This window comes from Schistocerca americana, chromosome 1, assembly GCF_021461395.2.
Source record: "Schistocerca americana isolate TAMUIC-IGC-003095 chromosome 1, iqSchAmer2.1, whole genome shotgun sequence".
Classification (NCBI taxonomy): Eukaryota; Metazoa; Arthropoda; class Insecta; order Orthoptera; family Acrididae; genus Schistocerca; species Schistocerca americana.
This window is the reverse complement of record NC_060119.1, coordinates 377,506,509-377,531,471: the sequence shown is the minus strand read 5'-3', so window position 1 is coordinate 377,531,471 and position 24,963 is coordinate 377,506,509. Positions and strand designations below refer to the sequence as shown.

General features: G+C 43.3%; 1 protein-coding gene across 8 annotated transcripts in view; it reads left to right on the top strand.

The window, feature by feature from the left end:
• Positions 1 to 24,963, top strand: part of LOC124600613 (E3 ubiquitin-protein ligase sina-like) — a 39,762-nt gene that overhangs the window by 5,599 nt on the left and 9,200 nt on the right. For all 8 annotated transcript variants that reach the window (XM_047136184.1, XM_047136183.1, XM_047136180.1 and 5 more), the window contains 3 exons: positions 21,504 to 21,710; positions 22,495 to 22,731; positions 23,076 to 23,248. In XM_047136184.1, the coding sequence (XP_046992140.1) occupies positions 21,519 to 21,710; positions 22,495 to 22,731; positions 23,076 to 23,248 (602 nt within the window). In that variant the 5' untranslated portion in view covers positions 21,504 to 21,518. The remainder of the gene's footprint in view (positions 1 to 21,503; positions 21,711 to 22,494; positions 22,732 to 23,075; positions 23,249 to 24,963) is intronic.

Sequence of the window (24,963 nt, the reverse complement as noted above, 5' to 3'; positions counted from 1 at the left end):
TCACAATACATTCATCACTGGTTGGTTGCTTGAGAAAAGGATGTGGTCAGTATTTGCCAAAGTTTCTGAGGAGTGACGCTATCTACACCTGTAGAATTTAATAAACTGCTTTTGCCAAATAGCAAGCACCTCAGAGACTCATGCCTGAGTTCAGACTTGGCAAATCAAAGGTTTTTCCACTTAGGGCTGGTCAACGCCACCAATCCTCTAATACTGTAAACTAGGGGGCATGCTTTAGTAACAACTGTTGAGTATGACAGTTAAATACTGTGTGTGTTTTGGCAGTGGGAATCATGGCTCAGTCATTCAGATATCAAATATGAGAGCACATCTCTGTAAAATTCACTGAAGGAAAAAATGAGTTATATGCTCTTCATATGGATTCTTGTCCAGGTGAAACATTCATTTGTAACAATGACTGAAAATTATTTGAAAATGGGGATTCACACAAAGATTTCATGCTGGTTGCAAACATTCACCTTCACCAATTAGGCCAGTCTTTCAGGACTGGTTCAAGATGTGTCAAGCTGAAAGATCCAGGGATGTTAATACCCATGAAAACAATGAAATAAATTAATCAAACCCATAAAGCAGCCACGAAATCTGAAGTTGTATGGAAAATATGCCATAAGTACTGAGCTGTGCCGTTCACTGTACTTTATAGGAAAGGGATGTTCAGTTGTATAGCAAAGGGATGTTCAGTTGCAGTATACGACACCAAAGAATTGTGAAACAGTTGGGGAGACTATTCAAGACAGTGGAATGTTGTGCATTTCATAGACTGAAGCTTTTGGCTTAATTGATTTGAATGTGTGTATTATAAGGGGGGGGGGGGGATGACTGTGAAACTGTCTGACACATTTTGCTTGTATTAGTCTAAGACAGAAAACCAGAGCTCCTTCCATAGACTGCTACTTGCATCAATGGAACATTCTTTCAAAACGTGATAGACTGATGTAACATCTAATTACTGTCCAGAAGTCTCAACACTCTAAATGTTGTTAACAGTATTGTCATATGCAAAGGATTTGCAAAAATGATTCATGGGTAGAGTAATGTATGCAACATGTTGAATATTGTCAAAAAAGAGTTACTTGTAATTTGAACTAGATTGTAGGAGTAGATGGGGAAAGAAACAGGCAGCTTTTCTTGTACTTACTTTCAAATCACTCATTCTGCCAGGACATATGAAAGTTGATTTTACTCATCTGACAGCACACCCCTGCTGTTCCAATCCTTTGTAATGTTTTAAATACTAGAATTATGCAATGTCTTGTTTTCATGAACAAGACAAGCAACTTGTGAAAAGTGATGCACACTCACAATTTAGCAATTCAAAATATGCTAAGATTATCTGTTGTGGTAAATTGGTGTACAGTAAGAACTTTTTATTTGTCCCGAACAAGAGGACATTTTGTAGCTCTAAGGTATGTTATGCTGAGCCCAAAGAAATACATTTGATTTGATTCATGTGCTCATCCAGGGATCATCTCACAATGATAAATTATTTTTCATTGTAATACAGTGAAAATAAATAGCTCAAAATATACACACACACAGAATATGTAAATATGTTTGTATATAATAGAGGGAAACATTCCACATGGGAAAAATATATCTAAAGATAAAGATGCTGTAGCTTACCAAACGAAAGCGTTGGTATGTTGATAGGAGACAATAAAAAACACACAAACACACACACAAATTTTGAGCTTTCACAACCCAAGGTTGCTTCATCAGGAAAGAGGGAAAGACGAAAGGATGTGGGTTTTAAGGGAGAGGGTAAGGAGTCATTCCAATCCCGGTAGTGGAAAGACTTCCTTAGGGGGGAAAAAAAAGACAGGTATACACTCGCACACACACACACACATATCCATCCGCACATATACAGACACACATATGTCTGCTAGTGTCTGTATATGTGCAGATGGATATGTGTGTGTGTGTGCGTGTGTGTGTGTGTGTGTGTGTGTGTGTGTGCGTGTGTGTGTGCGTGTGTGTGTGCGTGTGTGTGTGTGTGTGCGTGTGTGTGTGCGCGTGTGTGTGTGTGTGCGTGTGTGTGTGCGCGCGTGTGTGCGTGTGTGTGTGCGAGTGTATACCTGTCTTTATTATTCCCCCTAAGGTAAGTCTTTCCACTCCCGGGATTGGAATGACTCTTTACCCTCTCCCTTAAAACCCACATCATCTCGTCTTTCCCTCTCCTTCCCTCTTTCCTGATGAAGCAACCTTGGGTTGTGAAAGCTCGAAATTTGTGTGTGTGTTTGTATGTTTTTTATTGTCTCCTATCAATATACCAACGCTTTCGTTTGGCAAGTTACAGCATCTTTATTTTTAGATATAAATATGTTTGTATATAGATAGGCCAGGTGGTCAGCTTAGGCTTTGCTGAAGGGACTATCCCTCCGTTTGCCTTAAATCATTTAGAGAAACCTAAACCAAGATGACCGGACAGAGCAAAGTCCACCCTCCCGAATATAAAGTCGGTATCTACAACTGTATTGCCTGATTTGGTTGCTCCCTGTTGCACAGTGTTCTTTGATTTACAGACAATTTGCACCTAATAACTTATAAAACGAAATTTTACACTTCATCACTGCACACTATGGACTCCTGGACCTTGCACTCCCTCCAGTATGTGCAGGAAACTGATCACATGCCTGTAAACTTCCACCAATGCCACATGCATGTCTTCATGTTATCCCTCAGCCCCTCATGCGATGGTAAAAAGATTTAGGCACTAGACCCATGTTTGGGAAGAACCAGGTTCACATTGCATCTGACCATCATGATTTATGATTCCTGTTGTGTTTCTGCATGAGTCATGTAACACAAATGCCAGAATCATCACTCCGGTAATGGATTTATCAGGAATGTCACTTCTGGTAAGCCTGGTGCTCACTCATTACTTGCCTATGAGTACAGTAGTAACACATCCATTTCATGTCACAATTTTTCAAGAAAATACGTTGCCATAGTCAGTATCTTACCATCTAGATTTTAATATCTGTCCCCACTGACAGGGAAAGCCAGTGACAAAGTAATAACTGAAAACCTAGCAAGGTGATGGAATGGTAATACAGTGGACATTCAGGAAGATTATTGTTTAAATCTCCATGCTTCTATGCAAATTTAAGTTTTGCAGGGTTTCCAGAAAAAGCTCATGGCAAGTGCCAGCATTATTTCTTTTGACTAGGGTTTGGCTGATTTCCTTCACAATCTTTGTACTATCTGAGCTTGCAGCCCAACAATGCTCCTTCCTTGGTATGACAATTTTTTGAATTTTGTCTTCAGTAGCTTCCCCAGTTGTTGGAGGTCCTCTACCATAGCAGCAGTACTCCGTCTTCAGGCCACAAGTGGCACATCGGGACCACCCGACCGCCATGTCATCCTCAGCTGAGGATGCGGATAGGAGGGGCATGTGGTCAGCACGCTGCTCTCATGGTCATTATGATGGTTTTCTTTGACCACAGCTGATACTGTTCGGTTGAGTAGCTCCTCAATTGGCATCACGAGGCTGAGTGCACCTCGAAAAATGGCAACAGCAATTGGCGGCCCGGATGGTCACCCATCCAAGTGCCGGCCACGCCCGACAGCATTTAACTTCGGTGATCTGACGGGAACCGGTGTATCCACTGCAGCAAGGCCATTGCCACTCCTCTGCCATAACAAGACAATAAATAAATCACCATTAACACAGTTTTACATTACAGTTGGTCCTAAACTGGTTTATAACTCATATGAAAAAACAAGCTCTTGGCGCAAAGAAGACATTTCTGCATTTGCTGACAAGACAGACTTTATCCAATTATCGATGATTATGTGCTGAGAGGTTTTGTCCTCCACCAAGAGGGCATTTGCAGTGCTGCATAAGCAAGTAAAGGTATACTAACTTTACTTACCACCACTTAAAACTGTTATGCAGTAGACTAAAGAAAATCCAGTCAGTCAAATCATTACCTCTTTTCTGCTCCTTGGATACATTCATGCACATCTGGCCAGTTCTGTGCATATAAACTAATTGGAAATCTGCTGTATGAGGAAATACTATATAATCTACACAGAGAGTATGGCATGTAGTTAGGCACATCAGTGTTACCCGATTCCTCACTGTTACCTTATGTGATCTTCTTGCTGATGTTAAGCAGCTAAAGATCTGCAGTCATATGACAGCTTTCTAGTGTGGATTAGTTTATATAATAGGAAGTCCCTTCAAAGAAAGCTGCCTAAGTGGATTTTCTGTTATGTCAACAAGACACTGTCCAACCATTTTGTAATGTTTGTATGTTGAGACAGTGATCAATAAATGACGAACCATCATGCCAGGTGGCCTTTGCAGTGGCTGGGTGGTGCCCATGGGGAGAGCCCCTGATCGTAGTGGGTGGCATCAGGGCGGATGACGTGCAGTGAAGTGGACCAAGTCATCTCTCTCTGGTGACCGCACGGCACCAGCAATCTCTAAGAAAGGCAGGATGGGAAGGAACGTAGGGCTACAGAAAGAAGAGAGCTATATTCACCTCTGTATTTAGTCTGTAACAGAATGGATGGGGACTCCTTTCTGTCTATGAAGCCTCAGTTTTTCGTTGAACATCTTGAGGATAAGTTTGGGGAAGTGACAGTGCTGTCCAAGGTGAGAAACGGTGCAGTCTTGATTCAGGCAGCATCCCCAGCCCAATCCTGGGCTTTACTCGCCTGTGACCAGTTGGGTGATATTCTTGTTTCTGTCACTCCCCATAAAAGCCCCAGCATGGTCCAGGGGATTATTTTTCATCGTGACCTCCTCTTGCAGTCTGATGACAAGCTCACCGCCAATCAAGAAATGGCAGGGTGTTCACTTCATCCGGTGCGTTTACAGGGGACCTAAAGACAACAGGGTTGCTATTGGTGCCTTCATCTTTGCCTTTGAGGGTGATTCATTGCCTGAAAATGTAAATGTGATGGTTTATTGCTATGACATTAAACCATACATCCCTTCCCCTATGTGGTGCTTTAAGTGCTGGAATTTCGCGCACGTCTTCCCGCTGCACTTCCAACGCCACATTTCGAGACTGCAGACGTCCACTGCACCCAGATACTTCGTGTGCGCCACCTCCAACTTGTATCAACTGTGGAGAGCGGCACTCCCCCTGCTCGCCAGACTGCACAGTACTCCAAAAGGAGTGGAAAATCATGTAGTACAAGACCCTGGACTGGTTGACTTACCAAGAGGCTAGGTGTAAATTTGAACGATTACACCCCATTCAGTTAACGTCCACATATGATCTGCAGCTACTTCCACATCACCATCACAAGTGCCAGTAGTTCCCCACTCTGTGCCATGAACAGTGGGCCCTCCAGGGTGCCAGAATACATTCGCCCCTTGTTGGTAGGGGGAAATCTCCTTCCACTGCCCCCAAAGCACCTACTTTGGGAGCAATGTCCCCCCACCCCCACCCTCCAAATGCAGGGGACATCAGTTCCCTCTCCCCAGCTGGAAAAGCAACAGTGTCCTCCGCTCCTCGTGCGGAAGGGGTCCCTTGGGACACTTTCTTCCAAGGTCTCTACTAATGCCACAGTGGACACAAGCCAGTGGCTAAAAGAGCCAAGAGCTGCTGGACGAAGAGCTCCACGGTCTTCCTCCATGCCTGAAACTACTTCAGAGCAGTCCTCCCAGCAAGTCCCTAAAGAGAAGCAAGAGGGCAAGCAAACCAAGAAGAAGACTGGTAGGAAACGAGGTCTTCCAGTGGTCCCAACACTGCCACTCCCTACCACTTCCGCATCTGAGGATGAGTTGGAGATCTTAGCGTCTCCTGTGGGCCTGGATGTCACTGATGTCTCATCCGCAATAGGAATGGATACAAATACTCAGTCGGCGGCAGCAGGTGACCCTGAGGCGTGACATGCCTCTTTGCGTGCTTCATGCCTTCTCAGCCTCACAATAATGTCATCCTCCAGTGGAATTGCAACGGTTTCTTCCACCACCTGGCTGAGCTACAACAACTGTTAAGTTTACACCTGCTTTCTGTCCCCCTGTGAGTCCAGAGGTTAGAATAGGCCCGAGGTATCCATGCCTGTTGTAAGAGGTGACAAAGGATTCTCACACTATTTGGCCCTATAAGTTCAGGTCCCATTTTATGCTTCAACTTGCCACTTTCCAAATTCTACAGAAGTGCGGGCCATATGGGAAGGATGCCTTATGTGGTGCATGAGTTACCCATAGTGCCCTTAGATTCAGTCTCCTGAACCTCTTGTCATGCTTTGAATCTTCACCTGCAATTCAACTATTTGGGCGAGGACACTTCCCGGGGTATGTCATCTTCTTCTGTTGTCTCTTGTCCTCTTTCGCCCCCAAGTCAGTATTGGATTTCTCTGTGCCCAATATCCAGCATGGTAGCCAGTCCATTGTAGTGGGGCAGTCATTTACCCATTTCGTGGTATCCCCCTGACAACACAGGCATCGCACTGCTGATGCCTGAGCTGTAAACTCCCCAAGTATGCCAAGGAGTAGATGCCTGTCTTCCTGGGGCATCAAGACTCCTGGCAACGGCCATCATGCCAGGTGGCCTTTGTTGTAGCTGGGTGGCACCCGTGGGGAGAGCCCCTGATCAGAGTGGGTGGATGACCTGCAATGAAGTGGACTGAGTCATCTCTTGCTAGTGACAGTATGGCACCAGCAGTCTCTAAGAAGGGCAAGATCGAATACAATGCTGACATGACCCTAAATCATTTCCCTCCCTCGCTACACCATGGGAGGAACATAGGGCTACAGAACGGAGAGAGCCGCATTCGCCTTGGTTTTTTGTCTGTAGCAGAACTGGTGGGGACTCCTTTCTACCTATGAAGCCTCGCCGGCCATGGTGGCTGAGCGGTTCTAGGCGCTTCAGTCCGTCAGCAGGTTCGAATCCTGCCTCGGGCATGGATGTGTGTGATGTCCTTAGGTTAGTTAGGTTTAAGTAGTTCTAAGTTCTAGGGGACTGATGACCTCAGATGTTAAGTCCCACAGTGCTTCAGAGCCATTAGAACCATTATGAAGCCTCAATTTTTCATTAAACATCTTGAGGGTAAGTTTGGGGAAGTGACAGCACTGTCCAAGGTGAGAAGCGGTGCAGTCTTGATTCAGACAGCATCCCCAGCCCAGTCCCAGGCGTTACTCGCTTGTGACCGGCTGGGTGATATTCCTGTTTTTGTCACTCCCCATAAAGCCTCAACATGGTCCAGGGGATTATTTTCCATCACAACATGCTCTTGCAGTCTGACGATGAGCCCCGAGCCAATCGAGAATGGTGGGGTGTTCATGTCATCTGGTGTGTTTACAGGGGACTCGGAGACAACAGGGTTGCTACTGGTGCCCTCATCTTTGCCTTTGAGGGTGATTCGTTGACTGAAAAGGTCAAGGTGATGGTTTACCGCTGTGACGTTAAACCATACGTCCCTCCCCTCTGTGTGGTGCTTCAAGTGCTGGAATTTCGGGCACATGTCTTCCTGCAGCACCTCCAATGCCACATGTCGAGACTGCAGACGTCCACTGCATCCACATACTCCCTGTGCGCCTCCTCTCACGTCTATCAACTGCGGAGAGCAGCACTCCCCCTGCTCACCAGACTGCACAGTACTCTAAAAGGATTGTAAAATCATGGAGTACAAGACCCTGGACTGGTTGACCTACCAAGAGGCTAAACGTAAATTTGGATGGTTACAACCCATTCGGTTGGTGTCCATATATGCTGCAGCTACTTTACCATCACCATCACAAGTACCAGTTGTACCACACTCTGTGCCACGAAGAGTGGGCCCTCTGGAATACATCTGCCCCCTTGTGGTAGGGGGCAAATCTCCTTCCATGGCTCCCAAAGTACATACTTTGGGAGCAATGACCCCCCCCCCCCCCAAACGTAGGGACATCGGTTCCACCCCCCCCCACCCCCCCCCCCACCCCTCCTCAGCCAGAGAAGCAATAGCCTCCTTGGGCTCCTCTCATGCAGAAGGGGGTCCCTTGGGATCCTCTCTTCCAAGGTCTCCATTAATGCCACAGCACACACTCGCCAGTGGCTAAAGGAGCCAGAAGCTGCTGGATTAAGAGCTTCACTGTCTTCCTCTGTGCCTGAAGCTACTTCGGAGAAGTCCTCCCAGCAAGCCCCTAAAGAGAAGTGAGGGGGCAAGAAAAGAAGTAAGTCTACTAAGAAAAAGGACCCTCCAGTAGCCCCAACACGACACTCCCTACCAGTTCTGCACCTGCAGATGAGGTGGAGATCTCAGCGTTCCTGAGGACCTGGATCTCACTGATGCCTCATCCACAATAGGAATGGATACAAATACTCAATCGGTGGCAGCAGGTGACCCTGTTGCGTAACCTGCCTCCTTGCATGCTTCATGCCGTACCAGCCTCACAATAACGTCATCCTCTAGTGGAATTGCTGTTGTTTTTTCCACCACTGGGCTGAGCTACGGCAACTGTTAAGCTTTACACCTTCTTTCTACATTACCCTCCAAGAAACCTGGTTCCCAGCAATGCAGACCCCTGCCCTTTGTGGCTATACGGGATATTTCAAGAACCGTAGCAACTATAATAGAGTGTCAGGTGGAGTTTGTGTCTATGTCCTGAACTCAGTATGCAGTGAACGTGTGCCCCCTCCAAACCCGTGTTGAAGCTGTGGGTGTCAGGATAAGGATGACACAGGAAACAACTGTCTGCAACGTATATCTTCCTCAAGATGGTGCGGTACCCCTGAACACATTGGCTGCTCTGGTTCAACTCCCTAAACGTTTCCTACTTTTGGGAGATTTTAACACCCATAACCCTTGTGGTGTGGCACTGTGCTTACTGGCAGAGGTAGAGATGTCGACACTTTCATGTCTCAACTCGACCTCTGCCTCTTAAATACTGGGCCCCCACACATTTCAGTGTAGCTCATGGCACTTACTTGGCCATTGAATAATCCCTCTACAGCCCAGGACTTTTCCCATCTGTCCACTGGAGAGCCCACGATGACTTGTGTGGTAGTGACCTTTTTCCCCATCTTCCTGTCACTCCCCCAGTGACATTTCCCCGGACGTCTACCAAGGTGGGCTTTAAACCTTTAAACAAGGCAGACTGGGAAGATTTCACCTCTGCTGTCACCATAGAATGTTCCCCACGTGGTACCATCGATGTGGTCGAGCTCTACAGTGACATAAGCAGCTCCCTTCCCTAGAGCACCTAATAGCTTTTAAACGGCTCCGTGGCTGCATTCTCCAGCTTATAAAAAGACTGAAACAGGCGTGTTGGGAGAGGTACGTCTCGACCATTGGGTGCCGTATGTCACCTTGCCAAGTCTGGACGAAGATCAAATGTGTTTGTGGGTACCAGACCCCGATAAGTGTTACTGGCATTAACATCAATGGCGTGTTATCTACTGATGCAAACGCAATTGCTGAGCACTTTGCTCAGCACTATATTCTAGCCTCGGCATCAAGGAATGTTCCCCCAGCATTTCGCACCCTCAAACGGAGGATGGAAAGGAAAGGCCTCTTGTTCACTGAACGTCACAGTGAACCATATAATGCTCCACTTACAGAGTGGGAGCTCCTCAGCATCCTTGTACATTGTCCCGACACAGCTCCTGGGCAAGATCAGATCCACAGTCAGATGGTCAAAAATCTCTCGTCCGACTACAAGCGACATGTCCTTGTCATCTTTAACCGGATCTGGTGAGAGTGTCTTTCCATCGCAAGACGGGAGATCATCACCATTCCAGTGCTCGAACACGGTAAAAACCCGCTTGATGTGGATAGGTATCGGCCCATCAGCCTCACCAATGTTCTTTGTAAGGTGTTAGAACGTACAGTAAGTCAGCAGTTGTGTTGGGTCCTGGAGTCGCGTTGCCTACTGGCTCCATGCCAGGGCAGTTTCCTCCAGGGTCGCTGTACCATTGATAATCTAGTTTCTCTCGAGTTTGCCATCTGAACAGCCTTTTCCAGACGCCAACACCTGTTTGCCATCTTTTCTGATTTACAAAAAGCTTACGACATGACCTGGCGACATCATATCTTTTGCACATTATATGAGTGGGGTCTCTGTGGCCTGCTCCCGATTTTTATCCAAAATTTCCTATCACTCCGTACTTTCCGCGTCCAAGTTGGTGCCTCACGTAGTTCCCCCCATATCCAGGAGAATGGGGTACCTCAGGGCTCTGTATTGAGTGTATTTAGTGGCCAGTCTAGCAGCATCTGTCTGGCCGTCAGTCTCACCTTCTCTGTATGCAGACGAATTCTGCATTTTGTACTGCTTCTCCAGTACTGGTGTTGCTGAGCGGCACCTACAGGGAGCCAACCACAGGGTGCAGTCATGGGCTCCATCCCACAGCTTCCAGTTTTCAGCTGCAAAGTTGTGTGTCGTGCACTTCTGTCGGTGTTGTACTGTTCATCCGGAACCAGAACTTTACCTTAATGACCCTCCACTCACTGTAGTGGAGACATATCAATCCGTAGGACTGGATTTTTGACACCAAACTGACGTGGCTTCCTCATCTTTGTCAGTTGAAGTGCCTCAATGCCCTCCGCTGCCTGAGCAACAGTAACTGGGGTGCAGATTGCTCTACATTGCTGCAGCTCTACAGAACCCTTGTTCAATCCAGCCTTGGCTATGGAAGTCTGGTTTATGGTTCGGCAGCACCCTCAGTGTTGTGTTTACTCGACCCAGTGCACCACTGTGGCATTCAACTGGCAACAGGACCTTTTAGGACGAGTCCGGTGACCAGCGTCCTGGTGGAGGCCGGAGTCCCTCCATTGAAGGTTAGGTGTGCACAACTGCTCGCCAGTTACGTTGCACACATTCATAGTTTTCGTGATCATCCAAATTACCATCTCCTTTTCCCATCCCCAGCGGTTCACCTCCTGCGTAAGCGGCCCAGGTCTGGGCTTAAGATTGTGTTTCACATCTGATCTCTTCTGTCTGAAGTGGAGTCCTTGCCTTTACCACCTATACTCGAGGTCCATTCACGTACATATCCATGGTGTACACATAGGCCGAAGCTTCGCCTGGACCTTTCACATGGTCCTAAGGATCAATTTAACCCTGTAGGTCTCTGCTGTCACTTCCTCTCGATTCTTGACATGTACCAGGACCATGAAGTGGTTTATACTGACAGGTCGATGGCTGATGGTCACATTGGCTTCACGTATGTTCATGGAGGACATATTGAACAGCACTCCTTGCCAGATGGCTGCAGTGTTTCCACTGCAGAGCTGGCAGCCATTTCTCTTGCTCCACTCGTGCCCTGGCGAGTCGTTTCTTCTCTGTACTGACCCCTTGAGCACCTGACAAGCTATTAACCAGTGCTACCCCCACCATCCTTTGGTAGCAACCATGGAGTAGTCCATCTATACCCTGGAATGGTCCAGTCACTCCATGGTGTTTGAGTGGACCCCAGATCACGTCAGTTTCCAGGAAATGAACTAGCCGACAGGCTGGCCAAACAGGCTACACGGAAACCGCTTCTGGAGATCAGCATCCCTGTTACCTGACCTGCCATCATTATTATGCTGCAAGGTGTTTCAGCTTTGGGAGACGGAATGGCATAATCTCAGTACACACATCATACTGCGTGCGATTAAGGAGACTACGAATCTGTGGAAGACCTCCATGCGGGCCTCTTACAGGAACTCGGTGGTTCTCTGCCAGCTCTGCATAGGCCATACGTGGGTAACACATGGCTATCTCCTCCATTACAAGGACCCACCTCGGTGTCACTGTGGCACACATATGACTGTCGTCCACATCTTGCTGGACTGCCCACTTTTAGACGCTCTGTGACGGACTTTTAACCTTCCCAGCACTCTATCTTTGGTGTTGGGTGACAGTGCTTCAACAGCAGATTTAGTTTTTACATTTTATTCGTGAGGGGTATTTTTATTGTACCATCTAAAGGTGGGCATTTAGCCTTCCCTCTGAGGTTGCCACCCTCCCTCCATTTTAACTCAGTTGCAATTACTTTACAATTGTTTGTCTTGGTGGTCGTCTTTTCCATACATGTGTTCATCTTGCCTTGTCTTTTTAGGGTGGCCATTTTACATGTTGCAAAGTGACTGGCTCATCCTCTGTTATTATTGTGATCAGCCAGCCCGGACCATATGCTCTATGGTTTTAATACCTTCTTCTACTTTTCCTGTGGTGTATGTTTTCCCCGTTTTTTGTTCGTTCCATTCGTTTTCTTTTTGGGTGATGGTGTTGGGTGTTTTTGTACCCTGAGCCTTGCTTGCATCAGGAAAAAGGGACTGTTGACCCTGTAGTTTGGTCCCTTTACACCCCAAACCAACCAACCAACTTGCTTTCTGTATTGTCCTCCAGGAAATCTGGTTCCTGGCTATGTGGACCCCTGCCCTCCATGGCTGTAGGGGATATTACAAGAAGCAAGCAGAATATAATTGAGTGTCAGGTGGAGTTTGTGTCTGTGTCCTGAACTCGGTATGTAGTGAACCTGTGCCCCTTCAAACTACTCTTGAAGCTGTGGCTGTCAGGGTAAGGACGACACAGGAAATAATCATCTGCAACATATATCTTCCTCCAGATGGTGCAGTACCCCTAAATGTATTGGCCGAACTGATTCATCAACTCCCTAAACCTTCCCTATTTTTGGGAGATTTTAATGCTCATAACCCCTTGTGGGGTGACACCGTGCTTACTGGCCGAGGTAGAGATGTCAAAAATTTACTGTCTCAACTTGACCTCTGCCTTTTAAATACTGGGGCCCCCACACATTTCATTGACCATTGATTTATCACTTTGCAGCCCAGTACTTCTCCCATCTGTCCACTGGAGGGACCATGATGACTTGTATGGGAGTGACCACTTCCCCATCTTCCTGTCAATCCCCCGGTGTCATGCCTGCAGACTCCTACCCAGATGGATTTTTAAAAAGGCCGACTGGGAAGCTTTCACCTCTGCTGTCACCATCGAATCTCCCACACACGGTAACATCGATGTTGTGGTTGAGCGAGTCACCAGGACAATCATTTCTGTGGCCGAAAACGAGATTACTTGTTAATTAGGGCACCCCCGGCGAAAGTCAGTACCTTGGTGGTTGCCAGAAATCGCTGAGGCAATTAAGGAGCATCGGCAAGCTCTACAGTGACATAAGCGGCACCTTTCCCTGGAGCACCTAATAGCTTTTAAGCGGCTCTGTGCCTGTGTTCGCCACCTTATAAAAAGGTGGAAACAGGAGTGTTGGGAGAGGTACATTGGGTGCCATATGTCACCTTCCCAGATCTAGATGAAAATTACACGTATTTTTGGGTACCAGACCCTGACAGGTGTCCCTGGCATTACCATCAATGGCGTATTATCTACCGATGGAAACGCAATTGCTGAGCAACTTGCTGAGCATTAAGCTTGAGCCTCTGCATTGGAGAATTACCCCCTAGCCTTTCGCATCCTCAAATGGCAGATGAAAGGGAAACTCCTCTCGTTCATTGAATGTCACAGTGAACCTAATAATGCTCCATTTACGGAGTGGGAGCTCATCAGTGCCCTTGCACATTGCCCCTACACAGCTCCTTGTCCAGATCATATCCACAGTGATTAAATGTCTCTCATCGGACTACAAGCGATATCTCCTCATCATCTTCAACAGGATCTGGTGCAATGGTGTCTTTCCATCACAGTGGCAGGAGAGCATCATCATTCCATTGCTCAAACCTGGTAGAAACACGCTTGATGTGAATAGCTATCAGACCATCAGCCTCACCAACAATATTTGTATGCTGCTAGAATGTATGGTAAGTCGGCAGCTGTGTTGGCTCCTAGAATCACGGGGCCTACTGACTCCATGCCAGGGCAGTTTCCTCCATTGTTGCTCCACCATTGATAACCTAGTTTCCCTCGAGTCTGCCATCCAAACAGCCTTTTTCAGGCACCAACACATGGTTGCTGTCATTTTTTATTTACGGAAAGCTTATGACACAACCTGGTGACATCATATCCTTGCCACTTTCTATGAGTGGGGTCTCCGTGGTCTGCTCCCGATTTTTATCCAAAACTTCCTGTTGCTCCGTACTTTCTGTGTCCAAGTTGGTGCCTCCTATAGTTCCCCCCACATCCAGGAGAATAGTCTTGCAGGGCTCCATATTGAGTGTGTCTCTACTTTTGGTGGCCATTAACAGTCTAGCAACAGCTGTAGGGTCGTCAGTCTCACCTTCTCTTTATGCAGACGACTTCTGCATTTTGTACTGCTCCTCCAGTAATGTATTGCTCCTCCAGTACTGGTGTTGCTGCGCCAGCTTCCTGGTGGAGGCTGGAGTCCCTCCACTGAAGGTTAGGTGTGCACAACTGCTTGCCAGTTACGTTCCACACTTTCGTAGTTCTCCTGAGCATCCGAATTACTGTCTCCATTTCCCATCCACGGCAGTTCATCTCCCGCATTGGCGGCCCAGGTCAGGGCTTCGATCACAGTTCATACCCAATCCCTCCTGTGTGAACTAGAGTCCTTTCCTTTACCATCTCCCTTCTGGGTCCATCTGCATACATCTCCATGGTTTATACCTAGGCTGCGCCTTCGTCTGGACCTTTCGCATGGCCCTGAGGACTCAGTTACTCCCACAGCTCTCTGCTGTCACTTCCTCTCAGTTCTTTACATGTACCGGTGCTCTGAAGTGGTTTACACCGACAACTCTATGGTTGATGGTCACGTTGGCTTTGCCTACGTTCACAGTGTACATATTGAACAGCATTCCTTGCCAGATGGCTGCAGTGTTTTCACTGCAGAACTGGCGGCTGTATCTCGTGCTCTTGAGCACACCCGCTCATGCCCTGGCAATTCATTTCTTCTCTGCACTGACTCCTTGAGCAGCCTCCAAGCTATCAACCAGTGCTACCCTTGTCATCCTTTGGTAGCAACCATCCAGGAGTCCATCTACGTCGTGGAATGATCCAGTCATTCAGTGGTGTTTGTTTAGACCCCAGGACACGTCGGCATCCCAGGCAATGAACTGGTCAACAGGCTGGCCAAACAGACTACATGGAAACCATGTATGGAGATCGGCATATCTGTAACTGACCTGTGTTTGTTATTATGCCGCAAAGTTTTTCAGATTTGGGAGACAAAATGGCTTAACAGTACACACAACAAATGGCGTGTCATTAAGGAGACTATGAAAGTGTGGAAGTCTTCCGTGTGGGCCTTTGGCAGGGACTCTGTGGTTCCCCTGCTGGCTCTGCAAAGGCCACACTCGAGTCACCCACGGCTATCTCCTGCGCCGTGGAGACCCACCTCAGTGTTGGTGCGGCACCTGGTTGATGGTGGCCCATATTCTGTTGTGGTGTGCTTCTTTGGTTGCCCTGTGATGAAATCTTTGGTTATTGGACTCGTTGCCATTAATTTTAGCTGACTATGCCTCATCGGCTGATTTGGTTTTATGTTTCACATGTGAGGGTGGGTTTAACATCCTATCCAAGTTTTAGTGCATGTCCTTTGCCCCTCTGTATCCTCTACCCTATTGCTTTTAGGCTGGAGGTTTTAATGTGTTGTAGAGTAGCTGGCTTCTCCTTTTTATTTTCGTGGTCAGCCAGCCGTGGTAATCTGCTTTCTTGTTTTAATCTCTTCTACCTGTTTCTTGCACCTCTCTATTTTCTTGTCCTCTTTTGTTCATGTAGTGTTTGTTGCATTTCTGTCATTCTTGTGATTTTTCCGTTGTTTCGGTATTGCGCTGTATGTCTCGTTTTGTTTTATTCTTTCTCTTGTGGAATTATTTTAACAGGAGCAAGGGACTGATAACCAAGCAATTTGATCCCTTTCCCACCCTTTTAAACCAACCAACCAATATAGCACTACACCTTCAGAACTTAAGAGGTGATGTTGCGGCATAGGCATGGTACTAATACTATCTAATTTGTGACCTGAAGAAAGTACAGACACACACCCAAAGTAGGAGTACATACACAATCTCATCTATTGGAATCCACAGCTAATCTCCAAGTAAAGTAAAGGTGGTTGTGGGAGGACCCATCCCTAAACATGTTATTAGCAACAGAGGTTAGTGATGAGTAAAGCAATATTAAAACCACTATTTGTAATTCTGTTAGAGCTGTGATGAGAAATATCCTTTATTTACAATGACTAGTTTTGGGCACAATGTGTATTATCAAACCATTGCTTTCATTGTAAGTATTGAAACATAATACAACCGGTACATTTTCAGATAGCCACATTCATCAATCAAGAGTCACATGTACAAATCAGCTATAATGTATTATCAGTGTTTCCTGCCACACAGTATCCTGGTAGCTAAAGGATACTGTGTGGCAAGAACCACTGGTAATATGAGGTTGATGATATGTACGTGTTACTCATGATTGTCAGTTTTGGGTATTTGCTAATGTAATGGTTGTATGGAGTTTCAATACTTATGATGAAGCCAATGGTTTGATATGGATAGTACGTTCGAAACTAGTTGCTGCAAATAAGGATTATTTCTCAATGCAACTTCAACGGTATTAAAAATATTAGTTTTAATAAATTAAGAAAAAAAAAAAAGGTTGCTGACCCATTTCTCCTGTATGCTGTGACTATGAGAAAGGCCGAGGCTGGTACAACTTGTTGCTAGAGTATTGGCTGAGGCATGTTATAGATGAAACTGATGCCCTCAGCTGTTACACCCCTGTCCTGGTCAACAGCATATATAGCCATAAGTGGCCCGTTCATGTCACTTCTAAGAAGGTGCAGATAGGGTGATGAGATGATGCACCAAGTTCTGTCCACAACATTATTTATCAGGACAGTGTGTGCATTTTTGCAGCAGCGGCAGCAGCAGTGCTTCTCTTGGCCAGTCCTCACTTTTTCATTTTACTTTGAAAATCACCTTCTTCAGTCATCAATGTCGCACTTGACCAGAATTTTTATGTATTATAACTTCGAAAATTGTGAAAATTCTTTCTGTGTCAACTACTTTTTTGCACATTGAATGTTGGTCTGCAACCGAATCATATGGGATCAAGATGTTACTATAGAATATTATCTAAATAGTTTAGAATTGTTTCTTGATAAATATTAAGTTCATTTCAGATATCGTGGGTGCTAATATGCGAACATTGCTCAAGTTTTGTCAGTTTCATCAATGTTTTCAGTGCTTTGTGAAGAAGATTCAGGTACATCTCCGACATCAAAATTTCCAGGCAGTGTTTTTTCTTTCAGCTTTTCATCTCATTTACTGATACCACTTCATGTTCAAAAACATCACATAGTAACCCGTATTCATCACTTTTTGTAAAGAAATTTAATACGGTATTGTTCTTCGGCATTTTCATTCAGGTTCGAGATATATATATTCACTTGGCCATGTTGTGTTCAGTAATGCCAGATTGGAATAATATTTTCAAAGTTATGCAATCGCAAAGCTTTTTATTGTAGTGCATCAGGAAACCCTTTATGTCACATTTGTTTTTTTTATTATTTATTTTATTTTTTATAGCAATAATACTTACACATGTAAATTCCTCCTTCTGCATACGCATAAAAGCCTCTGCATACTGATTGCAATTTTTTTTCTTTCTGAATGAAATTACACTTCAAAAATATTAAATATGTTTCTGTCACTAAATTGTTATAAATGTGTCATGCTAAGCTAATTTCTAATGGTATGACTGATAAAACAAAAAGCTGTTGAATTTTACCTTATCCCTTATTGAAAATCTATAAAATATTAAAATAGAACTGTTTGTACCATACAAGATTTTCCAATTTTGGCAATGTGTAATGCATGCCCTTAAATGTTGCCATCCCCTGACTTAAGGCTAGTGGTGGAGTAATTCCTTTGAGGAGTTCGTGGTTTAATTTCACCTCAAACCTGAGCTTGTGCTCCATATCTAATGACCTTTTTGTCTTCGACACCAGTAGACGAGCAGCAGTGTCTGGTGGTACTGTCCAGATCACTTGACAGAATTGCAGAATTGTAATGGGGGACACCCGAGCTGCCATCAGTCGGTCTCCTGGTGAATACTGGCATCCATTGGCTTGTCAGGATCTGTATAATCCTCCACTAACAAAGTTTAGTCTCTTTTGCTGGTGACAGTAGGGAACAATTTGTCCAGATTCTATGTGCCCAATGTAGTGGAGTCCTTCAGTACCTACGGGTGCATTGATACTGTCTGAGGCATGGCCGCCTGTGTCAGGAACCGTGCCTTTGTCACAGGATACAATAGTGTTGGTGATGAAGAGGGTACTGTCAGTTGGGGAGGCAACTTCAGTATAACCGGTTATGTTAGTACTTGTAAGTGCCATATTTCATTGCCCTCGTGTGTATGAGGTGAACTTATGGGGTGGAGAAAAACAGTCTGATAATAAGGTCAAAGTATTGTTGAGGACATTGAATCAAGCACAATTTTTCAAGTCACCTTAGGTCAGAAATACACTGTTGCGAAGCTGTTGCTCGAGACTATGACTATCAAATATGACATGCCAGGTATTTTGAGAGAAAAAGTTACAATTATTTTTTCAATGTTGTCAACCTTGTACATTGGAATTTTGAGCATTTGCTCTTAAAAATGTGATTTGAGAAAAAAAAGTTTAAAATTTATTTTCTGTTTTCTTTTTTACTGATTAGCCGTCAATGTTATAAAAGTTCATTTTCCCAGTACATTAACAAAAATATGTGGCCATTGCATTTTGTTAATAACATAGGCACCTCATGGCACCATGTTGACTGTATTACTGCAGTGCTGTTTTTGTTGTACAGCTTATTATCGTAGCAGATCAGTGACATTTCAGTATCTTTAGTATAGTTTAATTTACTGTCTAGCTTTAGACAGTAAACGTCACATCAAACTTGTGGTTAGTGTACCCAATCATGGACAAGAATTTAAAGCTTGCTCAGCTCTGGCTATTTAACTGAAATCGTTAATTAGTATGGCTCTCTTTAGCATAAAGTACTAGCTGTGCCTAGTTAGTTCAAAAGCACACCCTTCTGTGCACTCATTGTGTAGGTATTATCATTTTATGGCCATAGCAGTATATTTTCAGCCTGTGGTTATTTGTAAAATCTTCCTCAATTTGATGTTGCCTATCCTGTAGCTTTTACTGAGATTTATCTTTGAAAAATAGTTACTACTCATTGATTTAGACTGGAATGAGACTCTACAGTAGATTGGTGTTTACTGTGGAATCAAAATTGCCACATTGTAGCAAATGAGCCATTGGACTTTTTTCCTACAATAAACAGTGAGGATTTGCACGAATAAAGTATGTTTTGTGTTTCTAAATGGTCATGTTTCTGTTTGAGATCAGTTTTAGTATTGAGAGAGATGGAAAAAATTAAAAAGAACTGGAGCATTACTGCAGATTTGAATATTGACATCTGCCTAGAAGTTGATTCACACCCGAGACCTGGTGGGAAATAAAAAAAGCTGAGAATTATTGAAACGAATTGTCTAAGACTGGAAAGGGAATCCTACATGAGATCAAATTTACATTTTCCAGATCTGAAAAACTGAAAGGGTTGGAAGTGTGATATGAAAATATAAGTAGGATGAAGTAAAGGGATGGTTAAAACAAACAGCTTGTGATAAACCTATTGTTACATAGTCTGGAGGAATCTTTCCTTAATGGGAACTTGTTTACCTGCAGAGATTAACCCATGATGGCCCAGGGACAGCAGTGGCACCACTAAGGTAGAACAGGGTTCAAATCAACCACCTTTCAGCCATCTAATTTCCAAACTGTTATTTTATTTGACTACAAGTTTCGGTGATTTACTATGCCATCTTCAGACCCCCTAACTGATGTGCAGGAAGATTCGAACCTCGGTTCTGGTCAAAATTGTGGCCAGCATTCAAGTACTGGTGTCTGTAGATTTCTGCTTGATACAGTGATCATTTCATCTGCTGAAATTGAAAGGTGTTTGATTTACTTGAAAGTAGACTTCACATTTTGTAAAGTAGAGCATTATGAAAACTTTACCAAGCTTATTAGAATCAAAAATTTAAAAAAATCAGCCTTCAGTTGCAAGGTAAAATTTTATTAGTTTACCTAGGTTTCGACACTAATAATGGTATCTTCTTCAGAACCTATAAATTAACCCATATGGACGTATGTTACACATTGAAATATATCACCAGTCTAATTATTTCATAATAAAGAAAATCATGGTACTTACAAAACTTAAATTATTTTGAGGGCCAAACGTTGGCCATGTCACAGAATAAAATTAAAACAGAATAAAGACGCATAGCCATAAGATTATGTCTGTCAAAACTAAAAACATTAAGACAAACTTAGACAGAGCTACACCAGCCAGGAATAAGAGTCACATGTAAGCAACGAGGAAACTAGGCATCGCAAGCAGTTCCACGGCGAGGCTCAGCCAGCAGCCAAGCACATGCGCAAGTGCAAGCACTAGAGACAAGCTGTCTCCAAATTACTTAGAGCAAACTTAAATTGTAAACCAATTGTGATGGGAAGCAGTCCTACAAATGGACAAACCTACCTATTGGTATAGTATATTAAACAATTTACCTGGGAACTAACTAGAAAGTCAGGGCATGAAAATTTACATTCAAATATTATAATAAGAGGGCGAAGCCCCACTACAGTAACTAATAAATTAGTATGGGAAACACAAGTGTGCGAAGCATAAAATATCTTGAACATAAAACAGGCAAATTAAGAAACACCTTAGCAACTAGATGTCATTACCAGTACAATACAAAATACATAGACACACATTGTCCAGTCACACTGTAATAAAGGGACAAAGCAGATAGGAAACAGCATCAGCCACTCGAAGCAGACTGTGGGTCAACTCCTCTGGAGTAAAGGTTGAAATCCTTCGAAATAATTTCTATTTTTTAGTTGCAGCTGATCATTAAGTAAATTTTCTCTATCGATAATAAGATGTTTAAATATTTGCAATTCTTCAAGGGTGTCTAATTTACCTCTTTTGACTTCATTATGCAAAAGTTCTGCATCTTTTAGAGGCTTGGGAGCATGGGCCATTAGGGACAAGATGTTCAGCAAATGTAGATCCTCGTGTTCCATCACCGCTTTTAGTCGGCAGATGCTCTTAAAACCTAACGGACAGGGCCCTTCCAGTCTGGCCAATGTAATAACAGGAACATTCAGCACAAGTGATATTATTGGCATCGAAACCTAGGCAAACTAATAAAATTTTACCTTGCAACTGAAGGCTGATTTTTTTAAATTTCTGAACAATTCACAGTTGCTGAAGAGCTGCACTATGTTAAAGATTTGGTGTGTGATATCTCAGGTTTTCTCATTGTGATTGATTACTGGTGTGCTTTCTGGTGAAGAGTGGAATTTTTTGTTTCGTTTTATTCACAATATTTTGACACCCAACCCAGCTGCCTTCATATGATGCAGTAGGCTGCAAATGTAATGTAGAGCAATTTTTCCCCTGTGTTTAAAGCCTATTTTTTGCATTAATCTTGTGAGGTGCTACTTGTAAATGTGCCATATTCCATGGATTAGAATTTTCACATTTCACTAACTATTGTAAAATTAGCAGACCTTACCAGGTTTTTAATTATTCTCTTCTTTTGTCAACAGAATATCTCTTCAAGTATGTCTTCATTATCTGTTGAAGATATCAAAACAACGGGGACAAGTTTGTCCCCAGAGGATGAGGTCATGAAGGAACTGGAGTGCCCAGTATGCCTTGATTTCATGTATGAGAATATACGTATGTGTGAAGCTGGACACAACATATGTTTTGGATGTTCTGACAAGCTAAACACATGTCCCCTTTGTAGAAAGGTATGTTAACATTCAGTGTATTCACATCTCACTCATTTATTTGATTTTTTAATAACTTATTGATGGTACATATATTTATTAAAACAATTCTTTGTCAGATCCAGAGGGCTTTTTGAAATCTGAAAACTACAGACATATGAATAAAAAAGTATATGTTTGTCCTGTGTGCCTCGTTACATGCAGTGGACATCTTTTGGACACAGGATAATAGTGATATACCACCATACAGCATTTATAGCCTTCAGCATGCTCTGTTGGCATTTTCCCCAGCAGTTGTATAATTTTTCCATTCAGTATTATGTTTCCAGGATGTTGTGTTTGTTTTGTTATTGGAAATTAAGTAATAATATTATTTAAAATTTATGGTTTATTTTTTCTGTTTGAAAGTAGTTCTCTTCTCCCCAGCATATACATTTTAATTGCAAACTATAATTTGAACTTATCCATTTCACATATCTTTGCAAAGCTTTTGAAGTAGTTGAAGAAAACTGTCTGAACAGTGGGTGGGAAGTTTTAGTTGTTTCCCACACAGATGTCTTGCCCATGTGTACCAATAACTCGTAGACTGCTGGTATGGATAGTAGGTGCCACATCACCAAATAGACCATTTTTATTTGTTTTCATAAACTTTGTAAATTTGTTAATAAGACAGAGATTTGTCTATGGTATAGTAAAAGCATTGGGTATAGTGCTCCATCAGCTTGCTGAATTATTTTGTATGTGCTCTCATTAAAAATATGTTTGATGGAAATTGTGTAGTTGCACAAAAATTGTTTTATTACAGAATATGCTTGTAGGGACGCGAAATAGAGCACTGGAGAAAATGGCATCACGAATGACTTTCCCATGTCGATACCACACTGCAGGATGCTCTGAAAGCTATCCTGCAACTCTGTTAAGTCAGCATTTGCTGGTGTGCCCTCGTCGTCCTTACTCTTGTGCAGTAGATGCTGCAAATTGCAATTGGAAAGGTCAACTGCATCAGATGGTTTCACATTTACAAGAGGAACACCATGAGCAGGTTAGCCACTGATATCTTATTAGACTTCCTCCAGTTAGTAGTTATTGAACTAATTCCATGGCTCACACATGTGATATTTGTTTTGATGTGGAAAGTGTCATTTTCTCAAAACTCTCTCTCTCTCTCTCTCTCTCTCTCTCTCTCTCTCTCTCTCTCTCTCTCTCTCTCTCACACACACACACACACACACTTGATATGTGATCCACAAATAAGGTCTTGGAGTCATACTGATGCTACTCAAGACACTGAGAGCCTGTTATGCCTACAGGCAATAATTTAATATTCATCATTTTGTATTTTGATGATAAAATGCTTTTGTAATGACCTTAAAATGCCATTTTCAGCTCTGGGCAGAACAGAGTGTGACATTTGTGTACACAAAATTTGATGGTACAAATATGGATGTGCTGCATGTGCTGGGAGGAGAAATGTTTCTTATCCATCGTCGCATTGATACAACCAAACAGTTGTTTTATGCAACAGTCCAGTATTTGGGTCGAGAAGAAAATGCAAAGCAGTAAGTTGTATTTTTCTTTCTTCTCCGCCTCCTTCTCGTCATCGTCATCGTCATCATCATCATCATCCCATGTTGTATGTGGAATTACTCTAAGTAACTGCATTCTAGTTTTGTATTAATATTCATTTTTAGCATTGTTCCATTGGTTTTGATTACTTAGTTACAGTATTGAAAATGTCGTTTATCTTTACTTCACTGAAGTAGACTGGCAAGTTTAGTTTTGACATCACATTGGTGATGTGTTTGTGAGACAGGTGTAATAATAACTTTTTTCTAAACACATTACCCTAAATTTTTAAAGCTTTGACGTGTACATTATTTCCAAATTCATGTTTTGAAGTGTTTCACTGCCGAGTTTGGTAATCAGAAGTCCTGGTAGAATGTGAATAATTTAATAGTAAAGATAACTATCAAACAAACAAACAAACAAACGGTAGAGGTTTGGGTCGTCAGAGGCCGCCCATAGACAAGACTGAAAACTTTGCTAGCTTTTGGGTGAATCCTTTCTTGAGCTAGTGCCTTTCACATTCAATAAATGCTGGGTGCTCCCCCCTTATACTTTACGAGTAGGCCTCATGGTTCCATGCCCTAGTATACATCTTTATGTACACTATAATTAAATATTCTCTGGTAAAATTAAAAATCTACTTCACATTTTACACTTCCTTCTTAATACTTCATCTCATACCCTACAGTCCTACTTTACTCAACAACTTCTAACGATGTCTATATGCTCTGTTCAGTACATTTTACTCAAGCTATAAGAGTCCCACTATCATCCTACAATTCAAATTCATCAGAATATTTGTTAGACTGACCTGTCTGGCTTATGTTCTGTTTCCTTACTCACACTTCCTATTTAGGTATATTCGATGTAAAATTAGCATAGTTCTTCTACACCTATGCACATAGGCGATATGGAACGATCATTGTTCTTATATATATACATGTGTTTGTGCTGTAAAACAGTCGCAATAAACAACAATGTGTGCATATTTCACGATGTACACACCTCTTCCCCCACAATACTTGATGGTTTTAAATCTCTCCTTTCATTGTTTGCGTCTTTGTGTTCCGTTGTGTGTATGCTTAAGTGTGTCTGTGTATCCTGATTCTTCGGCCTACTTATATGAAATAAGTTGAAGGTTATTGGAAACCACGGAAAATAAGGACTTCAGCAATAGAAGTATATGAATATGTAAAGAGGGATGGATAGACAGGTACTCAAATGAGAAGTAAGAAAGGAAAAAGTAGAAATGTTTGCTAAGATTGAAGAAGAGAACGAGATGGGCCCAAAGACAAGAAACCTTTCCCATCCCCCTTCCCCAGGACCCTACCTCGCCGGTACTTGAGTGAGAAGCTGGAGGAGGCATGGTGTTAAATCGTCTCCTACAGAACGGACATTCTCACCTCCACCCTTGAGGTCCCCGAAGAAAAATCTTAGCAACACCTGTGGAACGGCAAATGGTGAAGAATCAGTCACACTTGTCTGTGACGGTTGTCTGGAAGGTGTGGTGTGTGTTTAGTGTTAGTCATGATTTATCTGTCGGTGTAGATCATGCTATTACTTACACTACCCTCCCCTTTCAAAATTGATACAAACCCTCCCATCTACATCACATTTCATGAAAGATATAAAATATTCTATACTAAATAGTAAGTTATACACTATGCTAAATAGTTGTTTAGTCATTAAGTTTACACTATATTTCTAT